The sequence below is a fragment of the Convolutriloba macropyga genome, chromosome 4, assembly GCF_964194025.1.
Source record: "Convolutriloba macropyga chromosome 4, txConMacr16.3, whole genome shotgun sequence".
Lineage (NCBI taxonomy): Eukaryota > Metazoa > Xenacoelomorpha > Acoela > Convolutidae > Convolutriloba > Convolutriloba macropyga.
In genome coordinates this window covers 56,497,441-56,509,986 of record NC_134471.1, presented here as the reverse complement: position 1 = coordinate 56,509,986, position 12,546 = coordinate 56,497,441, and the positions used below count along the sequence as shown (strand labels likewise).

At 33.7% G+C, this 12,546-nt stretch overlaps 1 protein-coding gene across 1 annotated transcript; it reads right to left on the bottom strand.

Moving 5' to 3' along the window:
* Positions 1-2,103: 2,103 nt before the first annotated feature.
* On the bottom strand, positions 2,104-7,607 carry LOC142338542 (uncharacterized). The gene is made up of 2 exons (XM_075388330.1): positions 6,576-7,607; positions 2,104-2,629 (listed from the first exon to the last, which is right to left on the bottom strand). The coding sequence occupies exons 1-2, from the start codon at positions 7,058-7,060 to the stop codon at positions 2,476-2,478; spliced, it is 639 nt and encodes a 212-aa protein (XP_075244445.1). The 5' UTR covers positions 7,061-7,607; the 3' UTR covers positions 2,104-2,475.
* Positions 7,608-12,546: the final 4,939 nt, after the last annotated feature.

Below are 12,546 nucleotides of genomic sequence, written 5' to 3'. Positions count from 1 at the left end.
ATTTGTTTTTGAGCATTCTTTACATTCACATTTGTTTTTGAGCATCCTTTACATTCACATTTGTTTTTGAGCATCCTTTAAATTCACATTTGTATTTGAGCATTCTTTACATTCACATTTGTTTTTGAGCATCCTTGACAATCACATTTGTTTTTGAGCATCCTTTACATTCACGTTTGTTTTTGAGCACCCTTTATATTCACAATTGTTTTTGAGCATCCTTTACATTCACATTTGTTTTTGAGCATCCTTTACATTCACATTTGTTTTTGAGCATCTTTTACATTCACATTTGTTTTTGAGCATCCTTTACATTCACATTTCTTTTTGAGCATTCTTTAGATTCACATTGGTTTTTACGCATCCTTTGCATTCACATTTGTTTTTGAGCATCCTTTATATTCACATTTCTTTTTGAGCATCCTTTACATTCACATTTGTTTTTGAGCATCCTTTACATTCACATTTGATTTTGAGCATCCTTTACATTCACATTTGTTTTTGAGCATCCTTTACATTCACATTTAATTTTCAGCATCCTTTAGATTCACATTTGTTTTTGAGCATCCTTTACACTCAAATTTGTTTTTGAGCATCCTTTACATTCACATTTCTTTTTGAGCATCCTTTACAATCAAATTTGTTTTTGAGCATCCTTTACATTCACATTTGTTTTTGAGCATCCTTTACATTCAAATTTGTTTTATTTTTGAGCATCCTTTTTATTCATATTTGTTTTTGAGAATTCTTTACATTCACATCTGTTTTAAGGCATCCTTTACATTTACATTTGCTTTTGAGCATCCTTTACATTCACATTTGTTTTTGAGCATCCTTTACATTCACAATTGTTTTTGAGCATCCTTTAGATTCACATTTGTTTTTGAGCATCCTTTAGATTCACATTTGTTTTTGAGCATTCTTTACATTCACATTTGTTTTTGAGCATCCTTTAGATTCACATTTGTTTTTGAGCATTCTTTACATTCACATTTGTTTTTGAGCATCCTTTAGATTCACATTTGTTTTTGGGCATTCTTTACATTCACATTTGTTTTTGAGCATCCTTTAGATTCACATTTGTTTTTGAGCATACTTTACGTTCACATTTGTTTTTGACCATTCTTTACATTCACATTTGTTTTTGAGCATCCTTTACATTCACATTTGTTTTTGAGCATCCTTTAGATTCACATTTGTTTTAAGGCATCCTTTACATTCACATTTGATTTTGAGCATCCTTTACATTCACATTTGTTTTTGAGCATTCTTTACATTCACATTTGTTTTTGAGCATCCTTTAGGTTCACATTTGTTTTTGAGCATTCTTTACATTCACATTTGTTTTTGAGCATCCTTTAGATTCACATTTGTTTTTGAGCATACTTTACAATCAAATTTGTTTTTGAGCATCCTTTACATTCACATTTGTTTTTGAGCATCCTTTTTATTCATATTTGTTTTTGAGAATTCTTTACATTCACATTTTTTTAGCATCCTTTACATAACATGTTTTTTAGAAGACGCTTTTCACCAAAAAACAATTACCAATTTAAAAAAAACTACCGCTGGACAAAATTGCACTTGAAAATCAGACGAGGAGTTCGCTTAATTGGTTCTAGTTAGCTAGAACTGAGGCACACTCGTAGTACTTTGGGGGGGGGGGGCAGAAAGAGGGGGTCCGAAACCTACATTAAATAAAATTTGCTCTTCATGCCTAGAAGTTCTGCTTACTCGGCAGATTCAGTGAAACTGCATATTAAAGCTCTATGAGAACTAATCTCAGACACTTAATGATCTCGGGGCTCTATCGACTTATACCGTTGAAGAGGGAAAGTCAACTTAAATCACTCAAGCGACCAAAAGAATGTTCCAGAAAAACGCAAAACGTTCAAGCATCAACTTTGCTTGACCGTTGTTAGAAAAAAATTGCTTCAAACTTGGTTCGAGAGCAGACGCCACAGCCTTCATAAGCTAGCGCTTAAGGTCTACTTTCTGGAAAAATGTAGAAGAACCCTCAAATGCATGGAAATCTGATCAGTTTGGGAGTTATATTGTGGATCATAATTTATAGAAAACTTAGTTTGATTTCGAGCTAAATTATTCAAGTTAGTAATAATGTAGAAAACTAAGAACTAAAAAAGCATCATTTTCGAATTAACAAATAAAATCCTTACTCCAAACTATTCGGTGAAAATCAACTGTATACAATGATGCATCTATTGTAGTCGGCAATCTAAGAATTCGTTTGGCATACTAGCAGCCAAATGAATGATGGCCATCTATAATAGACAATTCTACTTTGATAATTGTATATATAAATTGAAATGGCCTGTACCGCCTATTAGACTATACAAAACCATAATCAGTGTAAAAGTTATGCTTTAGTTTGTTCACACAGGCTAATGTTTGCTAAAATAAAAATTGTGTAAATGAAGGAAAACAGTTCACAAGCTGCTAATATCTGACGAGATTTCAGGAGGGAACAGTTGAGTCAACTGCAAATTTGGCGATGGCGTCTGCCATGTTATGACTCTTCATGTAGTGTTTCTTCAGAATGCCTTTGTCAGCTGTTGAGAAGTTACAACTTGTGCATTTGTATGTGGGCAGGTTCTCACTGTGCTTCTGCCTATAAAACATGGCATAGGAAAAGTTTGACTTAATTTCTGGCTCACATACACTCGGGATAAATTCCCCGCATTATTAGATTCAATAAACCCGAACCAGCAACAGATTGAGACTCTTTCAAGCCCTCGAAAAAACTAATTGAATTGAAGGTAACAGATTTGTTGAGGTTTAATTTGCGCTAATTGAGCCAATTCAAAGTAATGTATATGACGAAGATTTGATTGCTTAGCATTTTCTTAATTATTCAATGTCCATCATCTCATTTTTGAAGAATTTAACCAATCTGAAGGTGCTATTTGCACAACTTTCTACAAAACTATCATTTTTGTTCCTACCCACTTCGGTGGGGGAGGAAGTATATACTCTGTTTTTTGTTCAGTCAATTTTGCCCGATCGATATATTCATCATTAACAAATAACTAAGAAGATTTTTTTTGAATTTCGTTTTTTCCACGGACGAGTGATCGAGATTAAAAATTTTGTGGACATTTGACGGATTTTCGATGTTTTTGTTCACTTCTGCCATTTTTGTACGCCATTTTTTGCCGACTCTGCTGTTAAATTGTTTACAGTAGCGTTGATAGTTTAAACTTTTAAGATAGAAGAGTGTTGTTGAACTGCTTCATAAAATTCTTTGGCCAAAAAGTATTTTTAATTTCAGCCTATATAAATCAAAAACGGTACGAAAAAAGCTTTAGTCGATGTCGTTTGAATTTGCCGGATTACAACACCTAACACTGCTGACACAATCATTAATAACTCTGAAGAGGGCTAGTTTTACTTGCGCTAAGTTTGAGAGTATTCTTGAGTTGAAATTTTGCCGGTTATTGGGTAAATTAACTCGATAATTATCCAAATACATCATTTAATTTTGATGTATCGACTTTTTTCTCAAATTATTGATATCTAATATTTTCGGAACAATTGTGGGCTCCTAATGATAGAAGAGCGTGTTCCTAATGAACAGCAATTGGATATCTGAAGAGCGTGCTCCTAATGCGTTTCGGAGCAATTGCGTGTTCCTAATGAACTTACCGCATTAGCAAGGCCAGTTTTGGTCTTATCGTTGTTTTTAAGTCCAAAAATAATTCGGTTGTAATCAATCGCAGTTTTTTTGATAAAAACTTTTTGCTTCTTCTAATGTTAATTACAGAACAGAACAATTCAGAGCAAGGCTTGCTATTGACAGGTAAATTCGGCTTCCCAAGAAATGCCAAGGAAATCGATCTAGTTTTTTAAAATCGATAGCCAATGGTCGTTTTGACTTTTAAAAGGAGTATTGAGATTTGGAACTTTGTCTTTTTTGGTCAACCTGCAACTCAAAGTCAGCAAAATGTCGCATCGCTGGTTTCAAATACTGGGTTAAAATATGATATTATAGCGGTTTCACGTTTTAACTAAGATTTTTCGGCTTTGATAGTTAGCATTATTGAAAGTTCAGATATCCAATTGCTGGCATTTAAAAAGAAAGCGCATCTAAACACATCAGTTTTCTAGTGAAAAGATTATGATTTTAGGGGCTTCAAAAGTGTTCTGCAGGATTTAATGGATTTTTTCTTTGTCGTTCTCTTTGCAGTCTTATGAAACTTCTGGATAATTGCAGGTCTTAGTGGCTTATTATGGGTAAAAAGGAACCTACTTACTGATTTTAGTTGATAGTTAAATTTTCCATTACGTTGAAATCAAATGTTTAAAATACAGATAAATTTTAACTATGAATTTTGCTATAACTTTTTGTCTATTTGTTACTTATTCTCATTATTTACATATCACATATCACATTAATGTTGTTGATGATAGGTCAAATTGAACATATCTATTGTTTTTAGTGCATTGCTTTTCGTTTTAACGGCTTCCACGCCAATTTTTTGCAAAAATTTAATAATACTGGCAATTTTTCTCTGTATTTGTCGTTCTTTTTGTTTGTAGATGTATAACATACTTTCAACAATGACAGATCTCAATCGCTCTCTTTCGAGAACTAAAAGAACCTATCTACTGATTTCACTTGACCATTTCAAAGACCATTGACTAACAGAACTCTCCTGCACAAAATTGGTAGTTTCATTATAAAATTATGGATAAATTTTATCTAGCTGCAACTGAGCTAGATAAAATTCGGCCCTTATACAAAACATTGCTCGCATACAAAATAATTAAACAGCTGATCAAAGTTTTTTCTCCAAAGCAGATGGAGTTGTATCGGCAATCTTACCAAAGATCGGATTGCCGAAAACATTTTGGCGAAAACTTTTTGGAACATAGCTGGCCGATTGTTAGAAAACAGCTGCGACAAAAATTCCATTCCCAAATTCCTGCAGTCTCAAAATGCCAATGAAAAACAGGCCACAAAGAAGATTCTGAAACTTGACTTAAAAAAACTTGTAGTTAATTTTACTAGCTGCCCTCATAGAATCTTCAATTATTGCGAGATATCATTTCTTATTTTAATCACCCAAATGAACAATTCATTTCTTATTTTAATCACCCAAATGGAAAAAACTGAACCCAACATGAGTGAAAAATAACGCCACGCACACAAATCAGTCAAAATTGCAAGAATGAAGTGAATTGCATGAAAGAAGTAAATTGGAAGAATGAAGTAAATTGCATGAATGAAGTAAATTGCATGAATGAAGTAAATTGCATGAATGAAGTAAATTGCATGAATGAAGTAAATTGCATGAATGAAGTAAATTGCATGAATGAAGTAAATTGCATGAATGAAGTAAATTGCATGAATGAAGTAAATTGCATGAATGAAGTAAATTGCCTTAATGAAGTTGATTTGAAGTGAGCGGTGACGTCAAAGGCTGTAACAAAAAAAAACTTCACAAAGTAAAAAAACATACCAGCACACCTTTACTACAAAGCAAAGAATTTTCACATTGACTAAACAACAAACATGATGTTTAAATGAACAGGAATGGCTTTGGAAAATAGTTAAAAATTTGAAAAATAGTTAAATCACAAAACAAATTGCCGCAAGTTAACAAAAAAGCTCTTATCGCAAATCCAAATTCTTGTTGAAACACCGTCTATTTACTCTCCTTATAAATTATTGAAAAAATTTGATGCTAGGCGTGACCATCATTCACACACTTCGAAAATTAAAATGTGTGAGCAGGACAACAGAAGGATGGCGCCCCCAATAAAATTCTTTCCACTTAAAAAGCCGGAAGAAAGCCAATGATATCTCAGCTCTTCCAGCAATTAAAAAAACTTCAATAAATCTTACATTATTTTCTCTCAAATACGCTAAGAAACATTTTTCAAATACGCAAAGAAAGTTCATTTACTCATTTTTACTAAAACCTAGATCAATCAGTGACTAACAGTTGTACATCTGCAAATTCAATCCCTTGAAATTCATTGCATAAAATTGCACGCAACTCTGTGTATTACATAATTATCTTCTCGGCTAAAAAAGTTGGAAACTAAACCAAACTGCGCAGACTTTTCAACGGAAGATTAGCCATCTCCATCGTATTAAAGTGCCATTTTGTTGAGAAAGAGTTAGTAAACTGATTTGCATCGTTGCACTGTTCGAATATTTTCGTACGCTTAATTATGAAGGACTAAGAGCAGCATACCAAACTACTTAACACATTTACATTACATGAACGCACAATGAAAAGAAAATTTTCAAATTCACATTGAGACAGTGGGCAATGTCTGCTTTTGGATTGCTGTTACTGCCATCGCGAACACAGCCATCCAGTAAGGACGCAACTTCAAAAAAAAACTCATGCTCAGAGTACCTTTCTTCAGATTTTTTAGTTTAAAAGTTTAAATTTTTTGCAAAGTTTGACTCCCAAGCGGATCAGAAAAAAAATCTCGATTAGAAAGTTTGCTTACCTGTATTAATAGATAATTATTTTTCTTACCTTGAATTAGGCAATCTTCTTTCCTAGAATATTTTTACGTTAGCAAACGCCGGTACTTACCGATAGTGTTTGTGTATGTTACTGTTCACCTTCGTTGAATAAGCACATTTAACGCACACAAACATCCTCTCTCCGTCAATAATGCATTCTGCGAACATTTGAGTCTTCGGCGCAGAAGCAATACTTGCAGATTTTGGAGCAACCTGATTGGCCGAAACTGGTGCTTGCCTTTTAAAACTTGTCTTAACGGGTGGAACAGTTGGATGACTACGTTTGAGACCTGCTTTAGAGACATTGGATTCATTTTTGATAAAAATCGGGCCTTGCGGCAAACTTGAGCAGATTCTCGAAATCCGCAATTTTCCTGTTTGATTCTCATCTCCCGGTAATTCTGCTGCATCCCCAAATGATAAACGACATTCTTTCAGATTCATGTCAACAGAGTCAGAAGTTTCAATTTTGCTCAGAAGCATTTCGGGTAAAAAGAGCGAAAACTGGAAAGAATCCATGACTCTAGAATACTTGATATTTACTACTTTACCCATTCAGTATGTATACTGACTGCTGTATTGTGTATTTTTTACGACTGTTATGTAAGTGCAATTGCTCAGGCTCTCCTATTCCACGAAAATTAATCAGCAACAAAATAGATAGGGAGAAAACGAAAGATACATAATTAAAAGATAAACCGACTAATGTCGGATGAATTGCTCTCGAACGACAGGCGGGTGCAAATTTAACTGAGGGTGAAGCTCAGAAATTTTTTAATGGGTGCGAAAGCTCCGCCCTCATTGGGAAGCGAACCCGCGCCCTCCAGGATAGTCCTCTGAAATCTTCACCGCTCAGCTACAACGCCTTTGATCCTCAAACACTTACAATAGCTTTTATGTTAGCAACAAACAATTAGAGCAACTAAGATCACTCAAAAATGAAGAAGAAAAGTGAGGAAAAGGCACTGAATCAGTCGAGTAAAGCAAAAAAAAAGAAAACATTTACAATAATTGATTCAAACTTCGGTCGAGAGAAATAAACGAGTTTAACAAGGATAAGTATGTTCGATATTTAATAATTAAAGCTCTTATTATACTTTAGAACGCCGATTGCGTTCTACGAACTAAATTTGTCAAGTTTGTTTGACTAGTCAACAAGTTTAGTTAGCAATTTTCAACAAATAAAATTTGAACATTTTGCGTCTCAATGTTTAGGCCTAGGTCTTCAGAATGAAGAAATATTTATATAGCAGTTCTACAATTCTGTATCGTTATGTTAACATATAGCGATGAGCAAAGTATAAACTCCAAAATTAAAGTAAAAATTGGTTATTACTCAAAGTGTTCCAAAAATCTTAGTGTAATTCGTGTTTGTTCGGTTAAATTTCGTTTTTTGGCTAGCGTAATCAAGCAATTGCCAATTTTGACTAAATTCATACCATACGAAAGCCACACTTTTGTTCCAACTTGCCTGTTTTGTTCTCCACTTGCCTCTCGGATATCAAAGATATCCTTTTCTGTAGTGGCTTCAGCTAGTACTGATTTGTTGTGAAGAGAAATCGTTTCGAAGAAAGATGGAAGTTGTTTGGGAATTTCTGTCTTGATTGACTTTTATTTTACTTCGTAGTTCATTCCAATCGAGTATTGCTATTTGCATTTTGATAGAAAAACATAAGACTCCAGAACAATTTTTGTCCCGTTAGACTCGTGAAGACTCCAAGTGATAAATGGACGTATAGATAACAGTTCAAAAGCAGATCTTAACTGTTTCGTTTCTCAAACTATTGTAATCCTTTTGTTTGCAAAATCAGTTTTACGTGGAGTATATTCCGACTGCAATTAAAATCTCGAAGAGATTCAATTTTTTCCTAAAATATTCAGCCCGTAACTCCCAGTTTAGCTAATTTTCTAAGGATACAATTAGATTTTGTTCAATTGAATGATAACTGCTGAGTAGAGCAGATGACTTAAAACAGGGCATTTAGGACGAGTCCTAAAAATTTCCGAGGAATCAATTTCCTGAGAGCGTAATTGTTTTTATTTCTTGAGCCATTTTTCGTAGGATATGTTTTACTTCACTTTGAAAAGTTGCAATTCTGTCTATATGAAGCCATAAAAATTTTACTTCAGGTTTTTCGTCCATTGGAAATGGATTTAAATTAATTGTTGTTTTTTACTCTCAACAAATATCAATTCATTTTTTGGGGTATTAACTATTAAGAGATGTTCATGAAAATTTAGTATTAGTTTGTTGGCATGTTGTTCGAACTCGACCTTTATTTTGTCAAGGAAAGCATCCAAAGTTAAAATAACCGAATCGTCAGCATATTGTACAAGTTCAGTTTCGTTGTCAACTCTTTTATCATTAACGTACAGATTAAATAACAGCGGGCCAAAAATTGTTGCTTCTGGTACACCTCTATGAAGCGTTAGTTCGTCTGATATGCAGTAGAATCAGATTGGCGGCAGTTCGTAAGTAAACTTCTCATTAGATTTTCAGAGCTTTCACCAAAACCCAAGTTGTCCAACTTGATATCCAAAAATTTAGTAAACGATGGAATCATAAGCTTTTGATAGGTCAAGAACAGCTGCTCAAAAACCGAAATAGCTGAAGTAACTTTGAAAAATAGGGAATCGATGGTTGAATGAATTTTCCAAAAACCAGATTGATATTTACTTAGGAAATTGTTGTCGCGAGAGTTTTGACAAATGTGATTCTTTAACATGGTTTTAACCGTTCTAGAAAGGCACGGAGTAATGGAAATTGCGAGAGAGTTAATAGGATTTTCAGGGCAGTCTTTTTTGTACATTATGTGTTTTTTCAGACTCACTGAAAAAACAAGGTCATTTGATGCAATAGTTGACAAGACAAATTGGATGCGCAACAATAACAGAGCTTGGGTCTTCAACAGCCCACGCAGAGATGTTTGATGGTCCGATTCAATTCTGTACAGTACCTAAATGCCTCATGACAGTCTTTTCCACTGTATAGTAAAAACAATTATTTTTCGAATTAGAATTACACGCGCCAGACATCTGTAGCGGACACTGAGGACCTTAACACTAAGAAGCAGCTTGAAATCGTTGTCATTGAAAATAGTGAAACGGTTTTCCAGATCGAAAAACTTTTCATAATCTTTATCATTCAAAAACCTATTACGATCCACCATCAGTTGTTTTGATTTTCTAATCAACCATTTGTCACTTTACGTATAATTTTTGTCATGACAAAACAATTTTTTAGAGGACCGTTTTTCGGCAGTTCTGTCGTAACTAACAATTACAGTAAAAAAGTTGTAGCATAGAATCCAAGTTGTTCCGACCGCAGATCTCCGTCAGTTCTGTGTTTCTAGGCAGTGTTAAGAATCAACTGCATTATAGTTCTTAATACAATTTCATTTTTTTCTGAAATGGTATCTTATCAGTTTCTAAACGAAGTCTAAACATACTTAAGAGCAGCAAAGTGATCACTTTTTATAAGGCTATCACAAATTACATGGTTAATTACAGTTGAACCGTCAGAAATAATGAAATCAACAAGGCTTATGGTGTTGTTGCCCAGGTCTACACCAGTCTGAATTGTGTGGTTCCCGATAAGCAAAATATACGTATGTACTACTGTTTCAAGTGTAGGTCATTCAAAGCTATCTAAACGGTTATTATAACCAACGACAAGAATCAAATTTTAGTTTTGCGTAAATGCATTATCAATGTTAACTGCCAGTTGGTACAAAAATGTAGTGCTACTTTGTCTATTGGGATTATTGGTAGGACTTATAAGTACGGAAACGCATGTTGGTGTTTTCAAAAAAACTATTATATTTTCGAATTTATCCGTAAACAGATTTCAATCATTACAAAATTTTGGAGAGGAGTATCGTTCTTTATTGGGATTGAAAACGTTTTCATCATCTTACTCACACAGAATGGTTTCTGTGAAATAAAATGCGATTCGAACCATTCTGATAGCATCATTGTATGTTAAAACAGGTCCCGGATTTATCTATATGCCACCGGTCCTCAGAAGCAGCGTTAAGCTAATCAAAAGATGCATTATAGCAACAAAAAAATTCACGATCTATTCAGAAAACTCTTGTTTGTGGAAGGTATTTAAAACTTTCTCGAAGCCTTTGGCTATCGATATTGTTTAAGGCACTTTATTGAGTGTCTAAGGTTTAATTATTGAAACCAATTGGTTATATTCAGTCTAAAACAATTAATTTTGATAACCTTAACAACAAACCGTAAACGTGTACTTTTGGTCTTGCAAAAAAAGAACATTTATTATTCTACTATTTCGTCGTTTCTACAAATTTTCCCTTTCAATTCAAAATTTTATTAGCCTAGTATGCAAATATTCAAAATTCTCCGTCAAATGAGAACAGTTTAAATTGCCAAAGGAACTGCCAAAAAGCTCAAAACAGGCAAAAAGTGGCAAAAGAGGTTATAACTCGATAAATCGTGGTTGTTTTTTAAAAAAGTTCTACATTGAGTCTCAATCGAAACTTGGCCAATAAATCATTCCCAATAACAGCACTAAACTTTTAAACAGCAAAAAAGTTGATAGGAGACAACTGATTGGATGAAGCAAACATGGCTCACAGGTTAAGTTACAGTTGAACCGTCAGAAATCATGAAATCAACAAGGCTTTTGGTGTTGTTGCTCAGGTCTACACCAGTCAAAATTGTGTGGTTCTCGATAAGCAAATTATACGTATGTACTAATGTTTCAAGTGTAGGTCATTCAAAGCTATCTAAACGGTTATTATAACCAACGACAAGAATCAAATTTTCGTTTTGCGTAAATGCATTATCAATGTTAACTCCCAGTTGGTACAAAAAGGTAGTGCTACTTTGTCTATTGGGATTATTGGTAGGACTTATAAGTACGGAAACGCATGTTGGTGCTTCCAAAAAAAAATTATTATATTTTCGAATTTATCCGTAAACAGATTTCAATCATTACAAAATTTTGGAGAGGAGTATCGTTCTTTTTTGGGATTGAAAACGTTTTCATCATCATACTCACACAAAACGGTTTCCATGAAATAAAAATGCGATTCGGACCATTCTGATAGCGTCATTGTATGTTAAAACAGGTCCCGGATTTATTTATATGACACCTGTCCTTAGAAGCAGCGTTAAGCTAATCAAAAGATGCATTATAGCAACAAAAAAATACAATCTATTCAGAAAACTCTTGTTTGTGGAAGGTATTTAAAACTTTCTCGAAGACTTTGGCTATCGATATTGTTTAAGGCACTTTATTGAGTGTCAAGGGTTTAATTATTGAAACCAATTGGTTATATTGAGTCTGAAAAAATTAATTTTGACAACCTTAACAACAAACCGTTAACGTGTACTTTTGTTCTCTCAAAAAAAATAAAGAACACTTTTTATTATTCTACCATTTTTTCGTTTCTACAAATTTCCCCTTCAATTCAAAATTTTAGTAGCCTAGTATGCAAATATTTAAAACTCTCCGTCAAATTAGAAGTTTAATTTGCCAAAGGAACTGCCAAAAAACAGGCAAAAAGTGGCAAAAGAGGTTATAACTCGATAAAACGTGGTTGTTTTTTAAAAAAAGTTCTACATTGAGTCTCAATCGAAACTTGGCCAATAAAATCATTCCCAATAACAGCACTAAGCTTTTAAACAGCAAAAAAGTTTATAGGAGACAACTGATTGCATGAAGCAAACATGGCTCACAGGTTAACCTTATCAGAAGATTTTGTTTCCGAAATGGTAGAGCCGAAAAGAATTACAGTTCGAAAAATGAACTTATAACTAGAATAACATTTTAGAGAAAAAGTTAATTATCTTTAAAATTTTGAAAAGAAGAAACAAAAGGTAAAACAAAACAGCCAACAGATGGAAAACACCTGCAAAATTTATTACGTCGTCGAGAACCCTGCTATCAAGTGAAACAACGGAAAAGGCCGAATAAAATATATCCATAAGCCAAAGCCATTCATACAATTATTCCCAATAATAATGCTCGTCTAAGCTCATTGAAAACGCCAAGTCATTTGATGCAATAG